This window comes from Salvia splendens, chromosome 12, assembly GCF_004379255.2.
Source record: "Salvia splendens isolate huo1 chromosome 12, SspV2, whole genome shotgun sequence".
NCBI classification, from domain to species: Eukaryota; Viridiplantae; Streptophyta; class Magnoliopsida; order Lamiales; family Lamiaceae; genus Salvia; species Salvia splendens.
In genome coordinates, this window is record NC_056043.1 from 2,110,824 (window position 1) to 2,126,305 (window position 15,482).

The following is a 15,482-nucleotide window of genomic DNA, read 5'->3' on the forward strand; positions in this document are numbered from 1 at the left end:
CGGTTGCAAGATTATATCTTAGATTAAATATGTACTGTGTTCAGGTCATGAGATTGAATCTCAAACTTAATCCTAGATTGATAATAATGTGATAATTAATCATAGCCACCCCTCCAACTACACTAACTAAAATAATTTCACAACTCAATTTTAATAATATGATAAATAGATTATCATATTATGATTAATCATGACATCCAAACTACACGATAGAGAAAAGAGAAATTTTGATGACATACTAATTGAGATAAAACCAAATGAAAAATGTGAACATTTTGAATCAGAAGGGAGAGTACATAACTGGACGAAGTCACGTAAGTATATATAAGTACATAAATTGATAAAATTATAAAGATAATATTTCAATATTGAATTATACTACTCACCGTAATTCAGTCACAGCCGCCGCCGGAAAGTTATAACTTCAGCCTAGGAAATAATATAGCGAACTGAATATATTTTCATCACATATATATATATATAGAGAGAGAGATAGCAATGGTGAGGGAGAGAGATTTCTTTAGATTATATGCTAATTTATAGGAGAGAGATTTGCACACATATAACAAATCATAAGCTAAGATCCTAATAATTTGCGAAGTTACCAATTCTGTTTATATATGCTGATTTGACTCGTGTGATTCGAATTTTGTTTTGGAATAAGAGCTTAAAATATGGATTTCCTTTTTCCGAATGCAAATATTACATTTATATACTTATTCAAATATAATAAATAAATAAATAAATAAAATGAATGTCAATGAAGGTGACTAGTAGTATAAGTTAATATATGCTATGTGTATTTTGTAAAGTTAATATCAACTCAATTGTTTCTTTTTTTTTCCCAATATATATATCAACTATGTAAGTTTCATTTATATTGGCTTAAAGATTATAGTAACAATTTATTCTGCAAATTCAAGATTGATTTAAAGAAGAAGAAGGCATTTGGGCTTACACCTTGGTCCATTACTTATTTAATTACTGGGTTTTATTAAAATTTTAATTTTTATGATATATCATGTGCTTGTTTATTTATTTGATTACATTAGTTCAATTTTTTTGTATCAAATTTTCAAAACATCAATGGCCGAATTGTTGTGAATTTTATGATTTTTTTTTCATAGTTTAATGCATTAATTTTTTAATCAAATTTGTAAAACTGCAGCCGAATTGTTGTGCTTTTTTTTTAAATCAATTTTTTCTTCTTTTACACTGTCTCCGTCTCTTAAAAATGGACCACATTTGTTTACTCAAATTTATGGATCCATCAATAGTTGGATCCAAACATGTTGTACAAATAGCATTAATGTTAGCTATGGATATTGCTCAAATTCTTAAGGATTCAAGCACTTTACTATTAAATTATTAATACATAAGAAATTAGGTTAAAAGTACTAAAATATGTAATCTTATAATTTTGCATTTAACGGCACTTCAAAGCTGAATACTAGTATTGATTTGTTTAAGATGCATGCATAAGGAACAACCATTTCCAGAGTTTCACAAATTGTATACAAAATTAGATTTACATATTTCCATATTTAAAAATGGCACCCTTTTTATTGTATTCATCTTCCATACTTTCATATTTTCATATTTATTTGGCACCCTTTTGATAGTGATATAGCTTTACAAATATAGAATATGGTAGTAATTTAGTAACAAAACCGATTTAAATTTCAAGCGGGCATACTTCCTCAATACTAATACTTTGTACATAAGGAAACAAGTGAATGAATAGAAGAATATCGATTTGAGATTTACTTGACATAATTTACACTGTTTCCATTCAAAATAGGACTAATTGATTTTTATAAATAGAATTAAAAGAATAGTTTTTTTTCTTCATTCCCTAGTCTCCAATTTTATACTCGTGTTTTTTTTTCAATATTTACAATTATTTACAATTACCACTGCAGTTATTGATGAAGATCATTAATTTGTTGGAATGGGATGCTGTATCTGAAACGAAGGAAGATTTGTATCTCCCGGAAGAGATTATGAGAGACATAGTCCAAAGACTCCCGATTAGAAGCATTATAAGGTGGAAGTGCGTATCTAAGTTATGGCGCGATCTGATAGGAGGGGTTGACTTTGTGACGTCGTATTGTCCGAAACTGGTCTTCTCTTGTAGAGACACCTACACAGTCTACGACAGTGAGTCCTACGTGCCACTTTTCAAATTTCGGACTCATTCCTATTATGTTGATGCTCCATATGTTGCTACTTATCGCATCGATTCAGTTAATGGTTTATGTTTGATGAGGTATGGAACGGCTAATACTCTGCTCGTATGCAATCCAATTACTCGTCAATATGTTGAACTTCCTCCTCAACCTACACATTCTTTCATTTTCGGTTTTGGGGTGAGCAAATTAAGTGGGAAATATAAGATTTTATATGGTGACAAATCGGGATCGTTTCATATATGTACCCTAGGAGAAGAGTCATGGAGAAGAATCTCAGATGCAACACTGGCTTTTCCTATAGCAAATTATGATACTGCTGCATTTTTGAACGGGAATCTTCACTGGTTGGCATCTGATTGTGATGGGAACATATTGATATGTTGTTTTGATCTTGAAACCGAGTTATTTGTCAGTGTTCCTCTTCCTCCTATTTTTTATGTTGACAACATACACACCTATCGACTATGCATTTTGAAAGGTCGGCTATGTTTATGTCTCTGTATATGGGCATCTAGGTGGCGTTGCAAGTTCGTTAATTGGTTGATGAACAATTATGGAGAAGAGGATTCCTGGGTAAATGAATATTCCTTCCACTATAGTGTAGTTAATCAGTCACGTGTTATTTGGCCGCTCAAAGTTTTAGCAAATGGCGACTTGTTATTCTATAATACTAGTCAACTATTTAGATACTACAAAAAGACTGACTCTGTGAGATGTGTTGGTCTTCTTGAGCGATATAATTATTCCCACGTGGCCATTTATTCCCCAAGTTTTATTTCTCTCAAAGCTATGGGGATTCACAATGTTCGATCATTTCCATTCTTCTATCGATTGAATGATATTTAGTCATTAAGTTGTTATTAGGAAAAATATATTCATAAATTCTTGTGCTGCGTTTTCATTTTAATAGGCCATTATGTATTTTTAATTTGTTTTGATTAGATCCATTCTTTTATAGAATGATGAACTTTTTCGTTGTATATAAATTGCTCGTATTTAATCAAATTGCATGTTCGTATACTCCCTCCGTTCCTTGTTTCGTTCCTTGTTAATAGAGACATTTTTTTACACGAAATTTAAGAATAGTGTGTTAAATGGATGATAAATGAAGTAAAAGAGAATAAAGTAAAATAAATTAAAAGAATTAAGTAAAAGAGAGAGTTATTTTTTGGTAAAAATAAAAATAACTTAATTATCTTGAAACTTTTAAAAATAGAAAAATGATTCTATTAACATAGAACGGAGGGAGTACTTTAGTATGTAACTAAGTTATTTTTGTATAAAGAAATTAATCATTGAGAGAAATAAATAAGTACTACAATAATATTATAGGTGGTGAGTTCCTATCTTAATTTTTATATATTGTTACAAAAGAAGGCACCGTCTTAAAAAAATTGTTTTGTATGAAGTGATGATCAAAGGTTGGTAGTGTATAATGAGAAGCTGCCAAGAAATTGGCACTGCCGCATAAAATTATTTAAAAGTAAGTATATAATAGTTCTACCAACTAAACCACTATTTATCTTGTTTATTTAATTTATTATCATTTTATGTCCCCTAACTACTACTTTTATGAATTCAAATTTTATCAATAATATCAAAACTGACTATAAAACAATTTAAGTTACTCTTCATACGTTGTATGAAAATCCTAAAAACACAAAAATAAAAAAAACATAAAAAATTTAAAAATCCATAGTACTTAGAGCACCCGCAACGCGTGCCGCCGGCGTTACGCGTGCCGTTCCGCCAGAACGGTTTCGCCGCGGAACGCGTTGCGGCGCACCATTCCGCTCCCATTCCGTTCCCATTCCGTGCCGGGTGCCGACGGCACGTAACGCGGCACGGCTTGTGCCGCCACGCGCTGGGGCGACGTGGCGCTCCCCGCTTCGTGCGTGCTTCCCACTCGCCGACCCGCGAGTGGGACACGTTAGCAGATGACGCAATAATTAATTTTTAAAAAAAAAAAATTTAACGGTAATAATACCGTTTTTTAAACTTTTTTTAATTTTTTTAATTTTTATTTTTATTTTCTATTCTATAAATACACCTAATTTATTACATTTCACACACAACTACACATCTACTCTTCCTAAATCAACATCAATTCCTCTCCAATTTTCTATTTCAATCTCCTTCACAAAATGTCCGGCGACGTGAATTACGGCGGTGGCGGCTCCGGTGGGTGGGATCTCAACGCGTTCGGCGATTGGGAGACCATATACAACACACTTGGTGGTTCCGGGTCGTCGACGCCGGGCACCCAGGGGTCGGCGACGCCGGGTGGGTACCAACCACCCACTTTCGATGTGGATGCCTACGCTCGACCACCCGGCTCGCGGCTTTCTCAGGGTTTGTCCCAGATTCGGGAGGATATCCCCGTTGAACCCACCCAGGGAGGAGGCCGAGGTAGACATCACCAAACCGAACCGGCCCGGCTGAACCGGCCCGGAACCGTCACCGGCGGTTCCGAACCGGAACCGGAACCGTCGGCGGCGGTTCCGAACCGTGACCGGAACCGGCGGTTCCGACGGGCCGGTTCAGGTTCATGAAATTTGCGAACCGTAACCGGCGGTTCCGAACCGCCGGTTTTCACCGGAACCGGCGGTTCCGAACCGGCGGTTCACCGGTTCCGACACCTTTTCAGGCTACCACCGGCCTAGACGTAGCCTTTTCAGAAACCGGGTCAGAAACCGCCGGTTTTTGTCAGAAAACCGTTGACGAAACCGGCGGTTTCTGACCAAAAACCGGCGGTTCAACGAGTAAACCGGCGGTTCCGGCGGTAAACCGGCGGTTCCGCCGGATTTCAAAAATTTGAAATTTTTTCTTTTTTTTTTCTTTTTTTAATCACATTTTTCCCCTATAAATAACCCCCTCCCTCATCTTCATTTTCTACTTACCTCATTCTTGTGTTGATAAGAATTTCTCTCTCAATCTCAATTTCTCTATTCTCCATCCTCTTTCTCTCAAGTTGTTTACGTTATTTGCGCTCATAATTTACTCACGTTGTTCTTGTTTACGTTAATATCACATAAACACTACTCTCTATTCTCTACTTCCAATTTCCATAATATCATGTCTTCATCTCGTCGTGGTGGTGATCGGGGCAAGGGAATTGCCCAAGATCAAAGTGACTCTCGTCGTCGTGCCCCTTCTAGAGCACAAGTTGCGGAGGAGGTGGGAAGGCGAGCCGCTCTTCGATTACAAGTAAGTTCTAAACTTCTAAATTAAATGTTTTACTATGTTAATATGTTATAATAAGTTTTAATATGTTAGTAGTTTTTTAATATGTTTTATTATGTTATATGATATAAGTTTTAATATGTTAGTAAGTTTTAATATGTTTTAATATGTTATATGATAAGCCTTTAATTTGAGAGCACCATTTGGTATACTTGCTCGGAAAAAGATTATGTGCGGACTACCGCCTTTTCTTATATCCTTGTGCAAGATGGCCTATTGTGGAATGCCTCAGCGTCGTCCTTCCTTTGATTTATATGTTATAAGTTTTAATATGTTTTAGTAAGTTTTAATATGTTAATATGTTTTAATATGTTTTAATATGTTTTAGTAAGTTTTATATGTTTTAATATGTTTTAATATGTTATATGATAAGTCTTTAATTTGAGAGCACCATTTGGTATACTTGCTCGGAAAAAGATTATGTGCGGACTACCGCCTTTTCTTATATCCTTGTGCAAGATGGCCTATTGTGGAATGCCTCAGCGTGGTCCTTCCTTTGATTTATATGTTATAAGTTTTAATATGTTTTAGTAAGTTTTAATATGTTAATATGTTTTAATATGTTTTAATATGTTTTAGTAAGTTTTATATGTTTTAATATGTTTTAGTAAGTTTTAATATGTTTTAATATGTTATATGATAAGTCTTTAATTTGAGAGCACCATTTGGTATACTTGCTCGGAAAAAGATTATGTGCGGACTACCGCCTTTTCTTATATCCTTGTGCAAGATGGCCTATTGTGGAATGCCTCAGCGTGGTCCTTCCTTTGATTTATATGTTATAAGTTTTAATATGTTTTAGTAAGTTTTAATATGTTAATATGTTTTAATATGTTTTAATATGTTTTAGTAAGTTTTAATATGTTTTAGTAAGTTTTATATGTTTTAATATGTTTTAGTAAGTTTTAATATGTTTTAATATGTTATATGATATGTTTTAATGTGTATAATTCTCGTAGGAGGAAGAAGATCGAAATGCGGCCTTGTTACTTGCCACCCTCGGCGACGAAGAGCCACATTCGGATTCGCGTTTCGAATACGATGTGAATCTATCATCGGACGAAGGCGACGATGGATCGCATCAATTCCCACCTTCTAGCGCCGGCCAAGTTGGCGAAAATGACGAGGAGGCCGAAGCTCCTCCTCCTTCCGGGAGACAAAAGAAGAAGATGCCTCCAAAGTTGAAATCCGACATCTTCACCAAACATTACAAGAAGGTCCCGGTGGTAATTTCTAATCCTGATGATTCGACCACTACCGTGGAGACAGGCGAGTTCAAAGCTTATTGCAACTATTGCGATAAAGTCTATCCATTTGTAATCGGTGGGGGATATGGTACTCTCACACGCCATTTGAAGGCAAAACACCCCGTGGAATTTGGGCATTCTAGATCCCAAACCCAAATCAACTTCCCCGCCGGCTCATCGTCTCAAACAGGTACGCCACTATTTAAATACGATCCCAAAAATACTACCGATACCATGGTAAGATGGGCGGCAATGAAACATTTGCCGTTCAATTTTTTTAATGACAGAAAATATGAAATGACTATGCAACAAGCTTTTAATGTTGCTGCAAAAAGAATTCCCCCCTCTACTGCTCAAAGATCTAACAACCGGCAGTATTTTGAAAAAAAAATGGAAATTGCAAAGAGTCTATCCACCTTGGGGCACAAAGTTAATATTTGCTCCGATGTGTGGACGGATTCTTTCCAACGAAATTCTTACATGGGTATTTCTTGTCATTTTATAGACAATAGTTGGTCTTTAAATAAACGTTTGATTGGTTTTAGACAATTTCCTTCCCCACACACCGCACAAGCAATTGCTTCTTTAATTATTCAAGTTTTGAATGAGTATGAGTTATGCAACAAGATATTTTCGGTTGGTTTTGATAACGCAACCGCCAACACCGCAAGTATATCCGATTTAATTGCGGCTTGCTCCCCGGTGATAAGTGGTAAGTATTTTCATCAACGATGTATTTGTCATATTTTAAACTTATGTGTACAAGATGCTTTGTCTTTATGGCAAAGACATATTCAACCTATTACTACAGCTGTATCCTTGATCCACTGGAAGCCTCAAATTGGCAAGGCGTGGAAGAAGTATTGCCACTCGAAGAAAATAAGGTACACAAAGTTTACTTTAGACGTTTCTACTAGATGGAACTCTACATATGACATGTTGCAATCTACAATGGAGCATATAGACTATTTAGTTGATTTTTATAGAACTTACCCTGTTGATGATTTATATCTAACATCTTCTTGTTGGGAACAAAGCCTGAGTTTATTTAAATTATTCAAAAATTTTCGAAGTGCAACTATGGAGTTATCGGGTGTGTATTATTGCACATCCGTTCGTGTTTTAGAACATTGCATGATCATATCACTTGGTTTTAAAACTGCAATGAAAAATTCCGCAAACAATCTTGAGCTTATGTGTGTTTTATATTACATGGTTGAAAAATGGCTCAAGTATTTCAATGAGATCCCAACAGTTTTTTTGCTTGCCAAAGTTTTGGATCCAAAGTGGAAACTAGTTGGTACTTTCAAAATTTTAGAATTTTATTACAACAGTTTAGCTTCTATTGATCTTGAACCACTCCGAGCTTTGCAAACTGACGACGACGACAACTACATAAACCTTGCCCAAACATTCCAAATAAACCTCCCCCACCTCCCAAGCCTCCAAAGAAATTTTGAGTTCGACTTGCGGTCTCTCTTTCACGATTACGAAGTCAAGTACAACACTACCCACCAAGTTCGACCTAGACCCCCCGTCAAACACAGAACTTTGGCTTCTTCCAAGTTGATGACCCCGACACCCAATCCCAATTGGCGGACCTATACGCCTTCAGCAGCGGAGGAAGGACGGCACATTCGGTAAGTGAGTTAGATTTATATTTAGACTCACACTTTTCATTCAATGAGGAAGAAGGAGGTCCCGTTCCCCAACAAATCGACGTCCTAGATTGGTGGTCTTCACACGAGAAAGATTTTCCCATCCTTGCATCAATGGCCAAGGAGATCTTTTCGGTTCCGGCTTCCACTGTCGCCGTCGAGTCCGCCTTTAGTGATGGAGGCAACGTCTTGGACGACCGAAGAAGTAGGCTCACCGGACAAAACATGGAAGCCACCATGTTACTTGATGATTGGTGCTCCGCCGAAATTAGAGACCAAGAACCGGATTGGGACAAACTAGTAGTACAACCCGACCAAGACTACTTCCCCGACGAAGAAGAGTAGGCGCCAATACTTCCGATCAAGCCAAATAGGTAAGCAAGGTAAGAGAACTACGTGGACTTTGATTCCAAAATGCAATTGAGCATTGAGGATACGTAGGCATCTCAACTTATATTTCAACTTAAATTTTAAATTTAAGTTTAAATTTAAGTTGAGCTCAAGTCCTTTTCCTTTATTTCTTTTTTCTCCCCTTTATTTCGAATATGTAATTTTGTAAATTGTAATGAAGACTTTAAGTCTTTTGTAATTTATAATTTTGAAGTTGTAATTTTTAATTTTTATGTTGTAATTTGTAAATTTTAACTTGTAATTTGTAATTTTAAAGTTGTAATTTGTAATTTTGAAGTTGTAATTTGTATCAATAAAATTACATTTGTACATCGCTTCATTCTAATGTTATTTACGCAAGTTTTTTTACATTTTAAACTTGAATTACAATTTACAAAATGCAAAAAAAAAAAAAAAAATCAAAACGAACCGCCGAACCGGCCGAACCGGCCCGGAACCGGCCAATCACCGGCGGTTCCACGGTTCACTTGAACCGGCGGTTCCACGGTTCACGAACCGGAACCGCCACACCTTGGCCGGGCCGGTTCAGGTTCATCAATTTATTGAACCGGAACCGGCGGTTCCGAACCGTGAACCGCCGGTTCCGGAACCGTGGTGACGTCTAGGCCGAGGCGGTGGAAGCTCTAGGGCTGCGTCTGAGGCACCCGAGGAGGAGGAGGAGGAGGAGGAACTGGAGGATCTGGGCCGGCATCCGTACAACAACGAAGAAACTAAGGCGGTGTACACCGCCTGGCTCACCGTCTCGTACGATCCCATCGTCGGGAACCAACAAGCCGCCAAGTGCTTCTGGGAAAAGGTCCGTGATGTCTACCACCAGACTAAGCCGAAAGGGGCTTGGAAGCGCAAATATACAATGCTCCGTGCTCACTTTGGCCGAGTCGACGTACAGGTCAAAAAATTTTGCGGCATCTACTCGGCCGAAGCGGCGAACTACCAAAGCGGAGCTTCGGGCGCCGACATTCTGAGGGCGGCTTTGCGCGTCTTCTACCAGGACACCGGTCTACAGTTCAAATATGTTGATATTTGGCAGCTCGTCAAGGACGAGGAAAGGTGGGCCGGCGGTGTCCGCTCGAGCTCGGGCTCAACCTCAAAGCGCATGAAGCACACGGCGAGCGGCAACTACTCGTCTGGTGACACCGGTGAGGCCAGCGAGGGTGAACCGCAGGTGTTTGGGGGTACGGGGGATCCAACGCCCGACGAATACGGGGGATCCAGCCGTGGGCGCCGTCGGCCACAAGGGACGAAGGCGGCGAAGGCGGCTAGAGCGAGGAAGGGCCGAGGCGAATCAAGCCAGTCGGCCTCGGGATCGGGCTCGCGGGGAGGCTCGGACACACTTATGGTGGCGTACATAACCGCCACAATGTCGGACACTTCCCGCTTCTCGTACGCCCAATTCACGGCCTGGTGGAACGGAATTGTGTATATGGCAGGACTACTTGGTCTTCCTCCTCCCCCTAAACCTCGACCGCCTCCGGAGGATGATTCGCCGGCGTAGTAGTTTTTTTATTTTCCCACGTTTAATTGTGTGTTTTTTATTTTGTGTTTTTTATTTTTTTAGGATTTTAATTGTGTGCTTTTTTTATTTTTTTTAAGTTTAAGTTGAATTTTTTTTAATGTTGTGTGTTTTTTAATAAAGTGTGTTTGTTTTTTATTAAAGTGTGTTTATTTAAATTGAATTGGGTTGGAAATAAAAAAAAATGAAATTGAATGAATAGTAATTTAAGGAACAGTTAAGGAACGGAGGGTTGCAGGTTCCGTTCCTTAGTTAAGGAATGGAGTAAAAAAATACAGTGGGGCCCTCAAATAGTGGTTTAAGGAACGGTATAGGAACAACGTTGTGGATGGCCTTAAAACTTAGAGCACCGTACAAATTTCAAATCATTTTGACGTCTTTTGATGAAACCGCATCAAACAATAACTAAATCATAGCCCAAAACTGTCATATCATCGATATTCGATAATTAAACGTGTGTATATGTGTGTATGTGTGTGTGAGAGAGAGAGAGTGACATTGTGTTGAGGTCATATGTGGTGAAGACATCCTCTCGTTAGTAGGCGCCATCCGAATCTAGTAATGGGTGGATTGGATTTGGACCCATTGTTTAATCAAATACGCGTTCAATTATTTTGTTTGCTCTTCAATAGCCAGCTTTCCATGTCCAGCTCACCTTTCTCAACTATATATACACTTCCAGCATCCATTGCAATTATATTATACATCTCTCTCTCATAACTATTTCAATACATAAAAATGGCAGCATCAATTCTAGCATTCCTCTCAGCCTTTCTTGCCTTAGCCTGCTTGACCGCCGCCGATTTCTACCGCGACACGGCCATCACATTTGGCGATGGCCGCGCCAAGATACTTGAAGGCGGCCGCAGCTTCTCCCTCTCCCTCGACCAATCCTCTGGCTCCGGTTTCCAGTCCAAGAACGAGTTCTTGTTCGGCCGCTTCGACATTCAGCTTAAACTCATCCCTGGCAACTCAGCCGGAACCGTCACCACTTTCTACGTTAGTATTTTCTTATAGTTGAATAAATTCAAATCTAGAATTCGATTTCATTATTGAAATTATTAAAGTATTGTAAATATGACTTACAGTATTTATTTATAAACAATGCAGTTATCGTCTCAAGGCCCTGGCCACGATGAAATCGACTTTGAGTTTCTTGGAAATTCGAGCGGAAATCCCTACACAGTCCACACAAACGTATTCTCAAAAGGAAAAGGCGACAAAGAGCAGCAGTTCCATCTCTGGTTCGACCCCACCGCCGCCTTCCACACCTACTCTATTGTCTGGAGCCCGAACAAAATAATGTAATTACTCGTTCACGACTAATAGTTCTATATTTTTCATTTTGGTCGGTCTAAAAAATAGTTTTCTCTCTTTTTTTAGTAATATGTCACGTGATTTTATTTTCTCTTTGGTATTTTATTAATTTTATATTAAAACGTGCAGATTCCTAGTGGACAACAGCCCCATCAGAGTGTTCAACAACCACGGTAGCTCGGGCGTGGCATTCCCCACGAACCAGCCGATGAGGGTATACTGCAGCCTCTGGAACGCGGACGACTGGGCCACGCAGGGCGGCCGTGTGAAGACTGACTGGGCCCACGCTCCGTTCACCGCTTACTACAGGAACTTCAACATCGGCTCGTGCGCAGCCGGAACGCCCTGCGCGACTCAGGAGCTCGACGCAAAGGCGAGAAATAGGCTCAGATGGGTGCAGCAGAAACACATGGTTTACAATTACTGCGCAGATTCCAGCAGATTCCCTCAGGGATCTTCTCTCGAGTGCAAGCGTTCTAGATTTTAAGATTCCATCGTCAATTTATTTAATATCGTGTCATATCATTCTTGTGTGTCTATATTTGATTCCTTTCATATTCTTATTCCATGTAATTATTATTTGAAAAAAACTCATAGCCTGTAATTAATCATAATTGCTCATGCATATTTTTATTGTGCCTATACAAATCAAGAACGAAAGTTGGGGGCTCGAAGACGATCAGATACCGTCCTAGTCTCAACCATAAACGATGCCGACCAGGGATCCGTCGCTGCGATCGTGGCGGACAGCGCGCGCCTCGTGCGTGCTTCGGCAACTGCGTGCTCCCGGTGCTGGCCTGCGGGCTCCCCATTCGACCCGTCTTGCGGGTAATCCCGCCTGACCTGGGGTCGCGGTCGAAGGTGCGGAGCCGTGAGGCACCGCCGCCTACCATCATTTAAAAGCATATAATAATTTTACCAACATCACAATTTATCTTGTTTATTTATATTATTATCATGATATGTCCTCTAACTCCTATAGTGAATAATATTCCAACGCATATATATACGTCGCTTTCATTTAATATATGAGGCACGTCAAATAACACCAATATATATATAGATATAGGCGTGTGATCAAATACTAACTTTTTATAGTAATAACTAATAACTAAATATCAATGTTGTATGTTAAAAATATCAACACAAAGACATAAATTTATCAATCATTCTTGTGTTGATAAATTATGTCTTTGTGTTGATAATTTTAATACACTGTATTGAAAGTTATTAGTTATTACTGTAAATTAGTTAGCACACTGATGCAACCATATATATTTATATATAAGCATAAATTTCAATTTACTCATATTTCATAAAATGTACTCCTAATCGTCCCCATTTGCAGCGTTGGCATATGCAAGAATCCAGGGAAAAGTCGCTGTCGTTTCAGAAGCCATATGCTTTTTTTAACTACTAGTATTTGTTTTATTGTTCTTCATTTCTGATTTAGAATGTATAGAAGTTTATAGAATTGACTGAGATTCAATGAAATTATTCTTTTGATTCTTTGTTTATGTCTGTTTTATCCACTTTTCATGAAAAGATAGATCTTGGCAATGATACTCAAATAGTCAAATATATATCATCCAAAAAATACAAGATTACCAAATTCTACATTCAAAACTGAAAACTAAAGTGTAACACAGTCATAGTTGAGCAATGGATTCCTCCGGTGGCCGTTCGGGCCTTAGATTTGGAGGGCGTCGGATATGGATTTAGCAAGGCTCAGCACTTCGAAAGGAGCTTTTCCGGAGATGGCTTCAACGGTCAGGGGGCACGAGTCACTGATCCAAAAGTGGGTGAACGCCTTCCCTGAAACTCCCGATGCATTGTCGTTCTTGTGAAAGAAACGCTCCCAAGACTTGTTCGGAAACACACCATGAGTGACATATGCACTCACCTTTGCTGCACCTTGTGCTGCCAAAACTTTCTGATAAAACAACAAAAGAAATATATTGAATTAAATCAAGCTCACTCACAATTAAATCTATGATCCAACACTCAAGAATCCAGTCTTTCAAGGTGTATTCAAAGTCGAAAAGGAATACCTGACACTCGATCAAGGTGCCACCTGACTGCACTAAGTCATCAACAATGACGACATGGCAACCAGCGGGATTGCCCTCTTTTATCCTCACTATTCTCTTGTCGCCTTCACGGACTTTGTTGCAGATGACCTAAAAGGCCAAACACGGGGACACGTATCAAGATACGCAAAGCAAAAGAAGAAAAAGTTGATAGTTTTTCAAAGGATAACAAACCATAGGAAAATGATCAAGCAACTTGTGGAATCGTTTCCACGCTCCATCATCTGGAAACGCAACAACTATCTGCAAAGAAACTGAAGTCAGGCAACGTCCTCTAACATATTGACAGAAGAAAACCATTCTAATTGTTTTTAAGATCATCAAAATGGTTGAGAAAAGCAACAACAATGTCTAACAAACTGAAGTATTAACCTTATCCGATTCTGGAAGCTGCTGAAGCCGTTCCTTTAATAGTGGGATCCCACTCTCAAAAACAGGTAGAATACTATCACCAAAATAAAACCTCTCCTGTAGCGAAAGGAGAAGACGTAAGTAAAGTATGCTATTCCCACCGAGAGATGTTACGTTTCTAGTTGGAGTCTTCTTAAAGGACTCAAATCACAGAATCCAAAGAAGTAATTAGCCCTGTTTATGAAAAGTACTGCAACAGTGCACCCTGAGAAACGGAGAGAAATAGAATAGATACAAAAGAACGACATAAACAATAGAATTGGCACAAGAGAGGAACCTGCAAAGCATGTATATCATAGATAACCAGACTGGTTGGACCACCCCTCGAGATAGGAGTATTAGACAGCATTCTGGCCAAGGTAAACGCAGTTGCAACGTCACCCTCTTCTTCAATTCGCTCAAAGGAGCCAGTCGGAAAGAATGGCAACACAACTGAGAATGAGGCACAGAACAACATTGGAAGTGCATAAATGACCGAAAGCTGCTCAAATATGACCGAAGGGGAGCTGAACGATCCTAGAAAGGCAACGTGTTGGCCTCGTATATCATGTGCATTTTTAATGAACAGATTCGGAAATCCATCAGCAAAGCTCCTGCATAAACAAAACACAACAATCTAAACAAAGCCCTCACCAATTCTGCAGAAAGTAACACATAAGAATCACTCTCCCATCACTCAGATTAAGTTCCTAAGACACAAATAATCACTCTGTGAGTTCAAGAAACGGAATTGAACTTAATCAATTCTTATGGTGAGAACAGAACTCCTACTAAAAAACTATTCTTTTAGGCTTGAGGCCAAGAAAATAATGATTTACACCAAATCTCTCTAAGCAAACAACCAATTCAATCCAAATAGAGAATAATTGCATAGCACAAAACAACAAGAACTCATTGAAAGAATGAAAAAAAGGCAACACCCCACTTTACATTAACAACAGGAGAAGAAAGTGCAGTGTAGTCTCTTTCTCCAACCAAATAAAAAACGAAACTTTAATTAAATTTCCGATTCAATGGATTGAAGTTTGGAGTTTTGGGTTTACCTCCAATTAATGGACTGAAGCTGGATGAGGTTGGATTGAGCAGCAACTTTGCGTGCCAAATCCTCAGCTTCCACACAGTAGAAAAGCAGCACCTTCTTCTTTGACCTCTCCATCTCTCTCAAACACACAGTGGAAAGAAAGAGTGAGTTGCAATGCCCATTTTTCGATGGGCATAAGTTTGTAAAGCTAGCAGGGCAGGCTTTCGGGCCGGGCCCGGAACAAAGCATGCCTTTTCGGTAGGAGGGTCCCACCATTTTTCTATATTTAAATAAATTTAATAATCTATTTAAAATAATTAATATCTTAATTTATGTTTTTTTGCAATATTATAGGAAAACGGAGTATATTCTAATCAAA

The 15,482-nt window shown here is 38.7% G+C and overlaps 3 protein-coding genes across 3 annotated transcripts; 2 read left to right on the plus strand and 1 right to left on the minus strand.

Moving 5' to 3' along the window:
* Positions 1-1,928: 1,928 nt before the first annotated feature.
* On the plus strand, positions 1,929-2,728 carry LOC121759154 (F-box protein DOR-like). The gene is made up of 2 exons (XM_042154659.1): positions 1,929-2,600; positions 2,708-2,728. The coding sequence occupies exons 1-2, from the start codon at positions 1,929-1,931 to the stop codon at positions 2,726-2,728; spliced, it is 693 nt and encodes a 230-aa protein (XP_042010593.1).
* Positions 2,729-10,979: 8,251 nt separating this feature from the next.
* LOC121759570 (xyloglucan endotransglucosylase/hydrolase protein 15-like) lies at positions 10,980-12,195 on the plus strand. Its single transcript, XM_042155205.1, has 3 exons — positions 10,980-11,263; positions 11,375-11,568; positions 11,711-12,195. The coding sequence occupies exons 1-3, from the start codon at positions 11,003-11,005 to the stop codon at positions 12,066-12,068; spliced, it is 813 nt and encodes a 270-aa protein (XP_042011139.1). The 5' UTR covers positions 10,980-11,002; the 3' UTR covers positions 12,069-12,195.
* Positions 12,196-13,141: 946 nt separating this feature from the next.
* LOC121756891 (ribose-phosphate pyrophosphokinase 4-like) lies at positions 13,142-15,282 on the minus strand. Its single transcript, XM_042152315.1, has 6 exons — positions 15,126-15,282; positions 14,360-14,675; positions 14,044-14,139; positions 13,846-13,914; positions 13,633-13,761; positions 13,142-13,514 (listed from the first exon to the last, which is right to left on the minus strand). The coding sequence occupies exons 1-6, from the start codon at positions 15,236-15,238 to the stop codon at positions 13,272-13,274; spliced, it is 966 nt and encodes a 321-aa protein (XP_042008249.1). The 5' UTR covers positions 15,239-15,282; the 3' UTR covers positions 13,142-13,271.
* Positions 15,283-15,482: the final 200 nt, after the last annotated feature.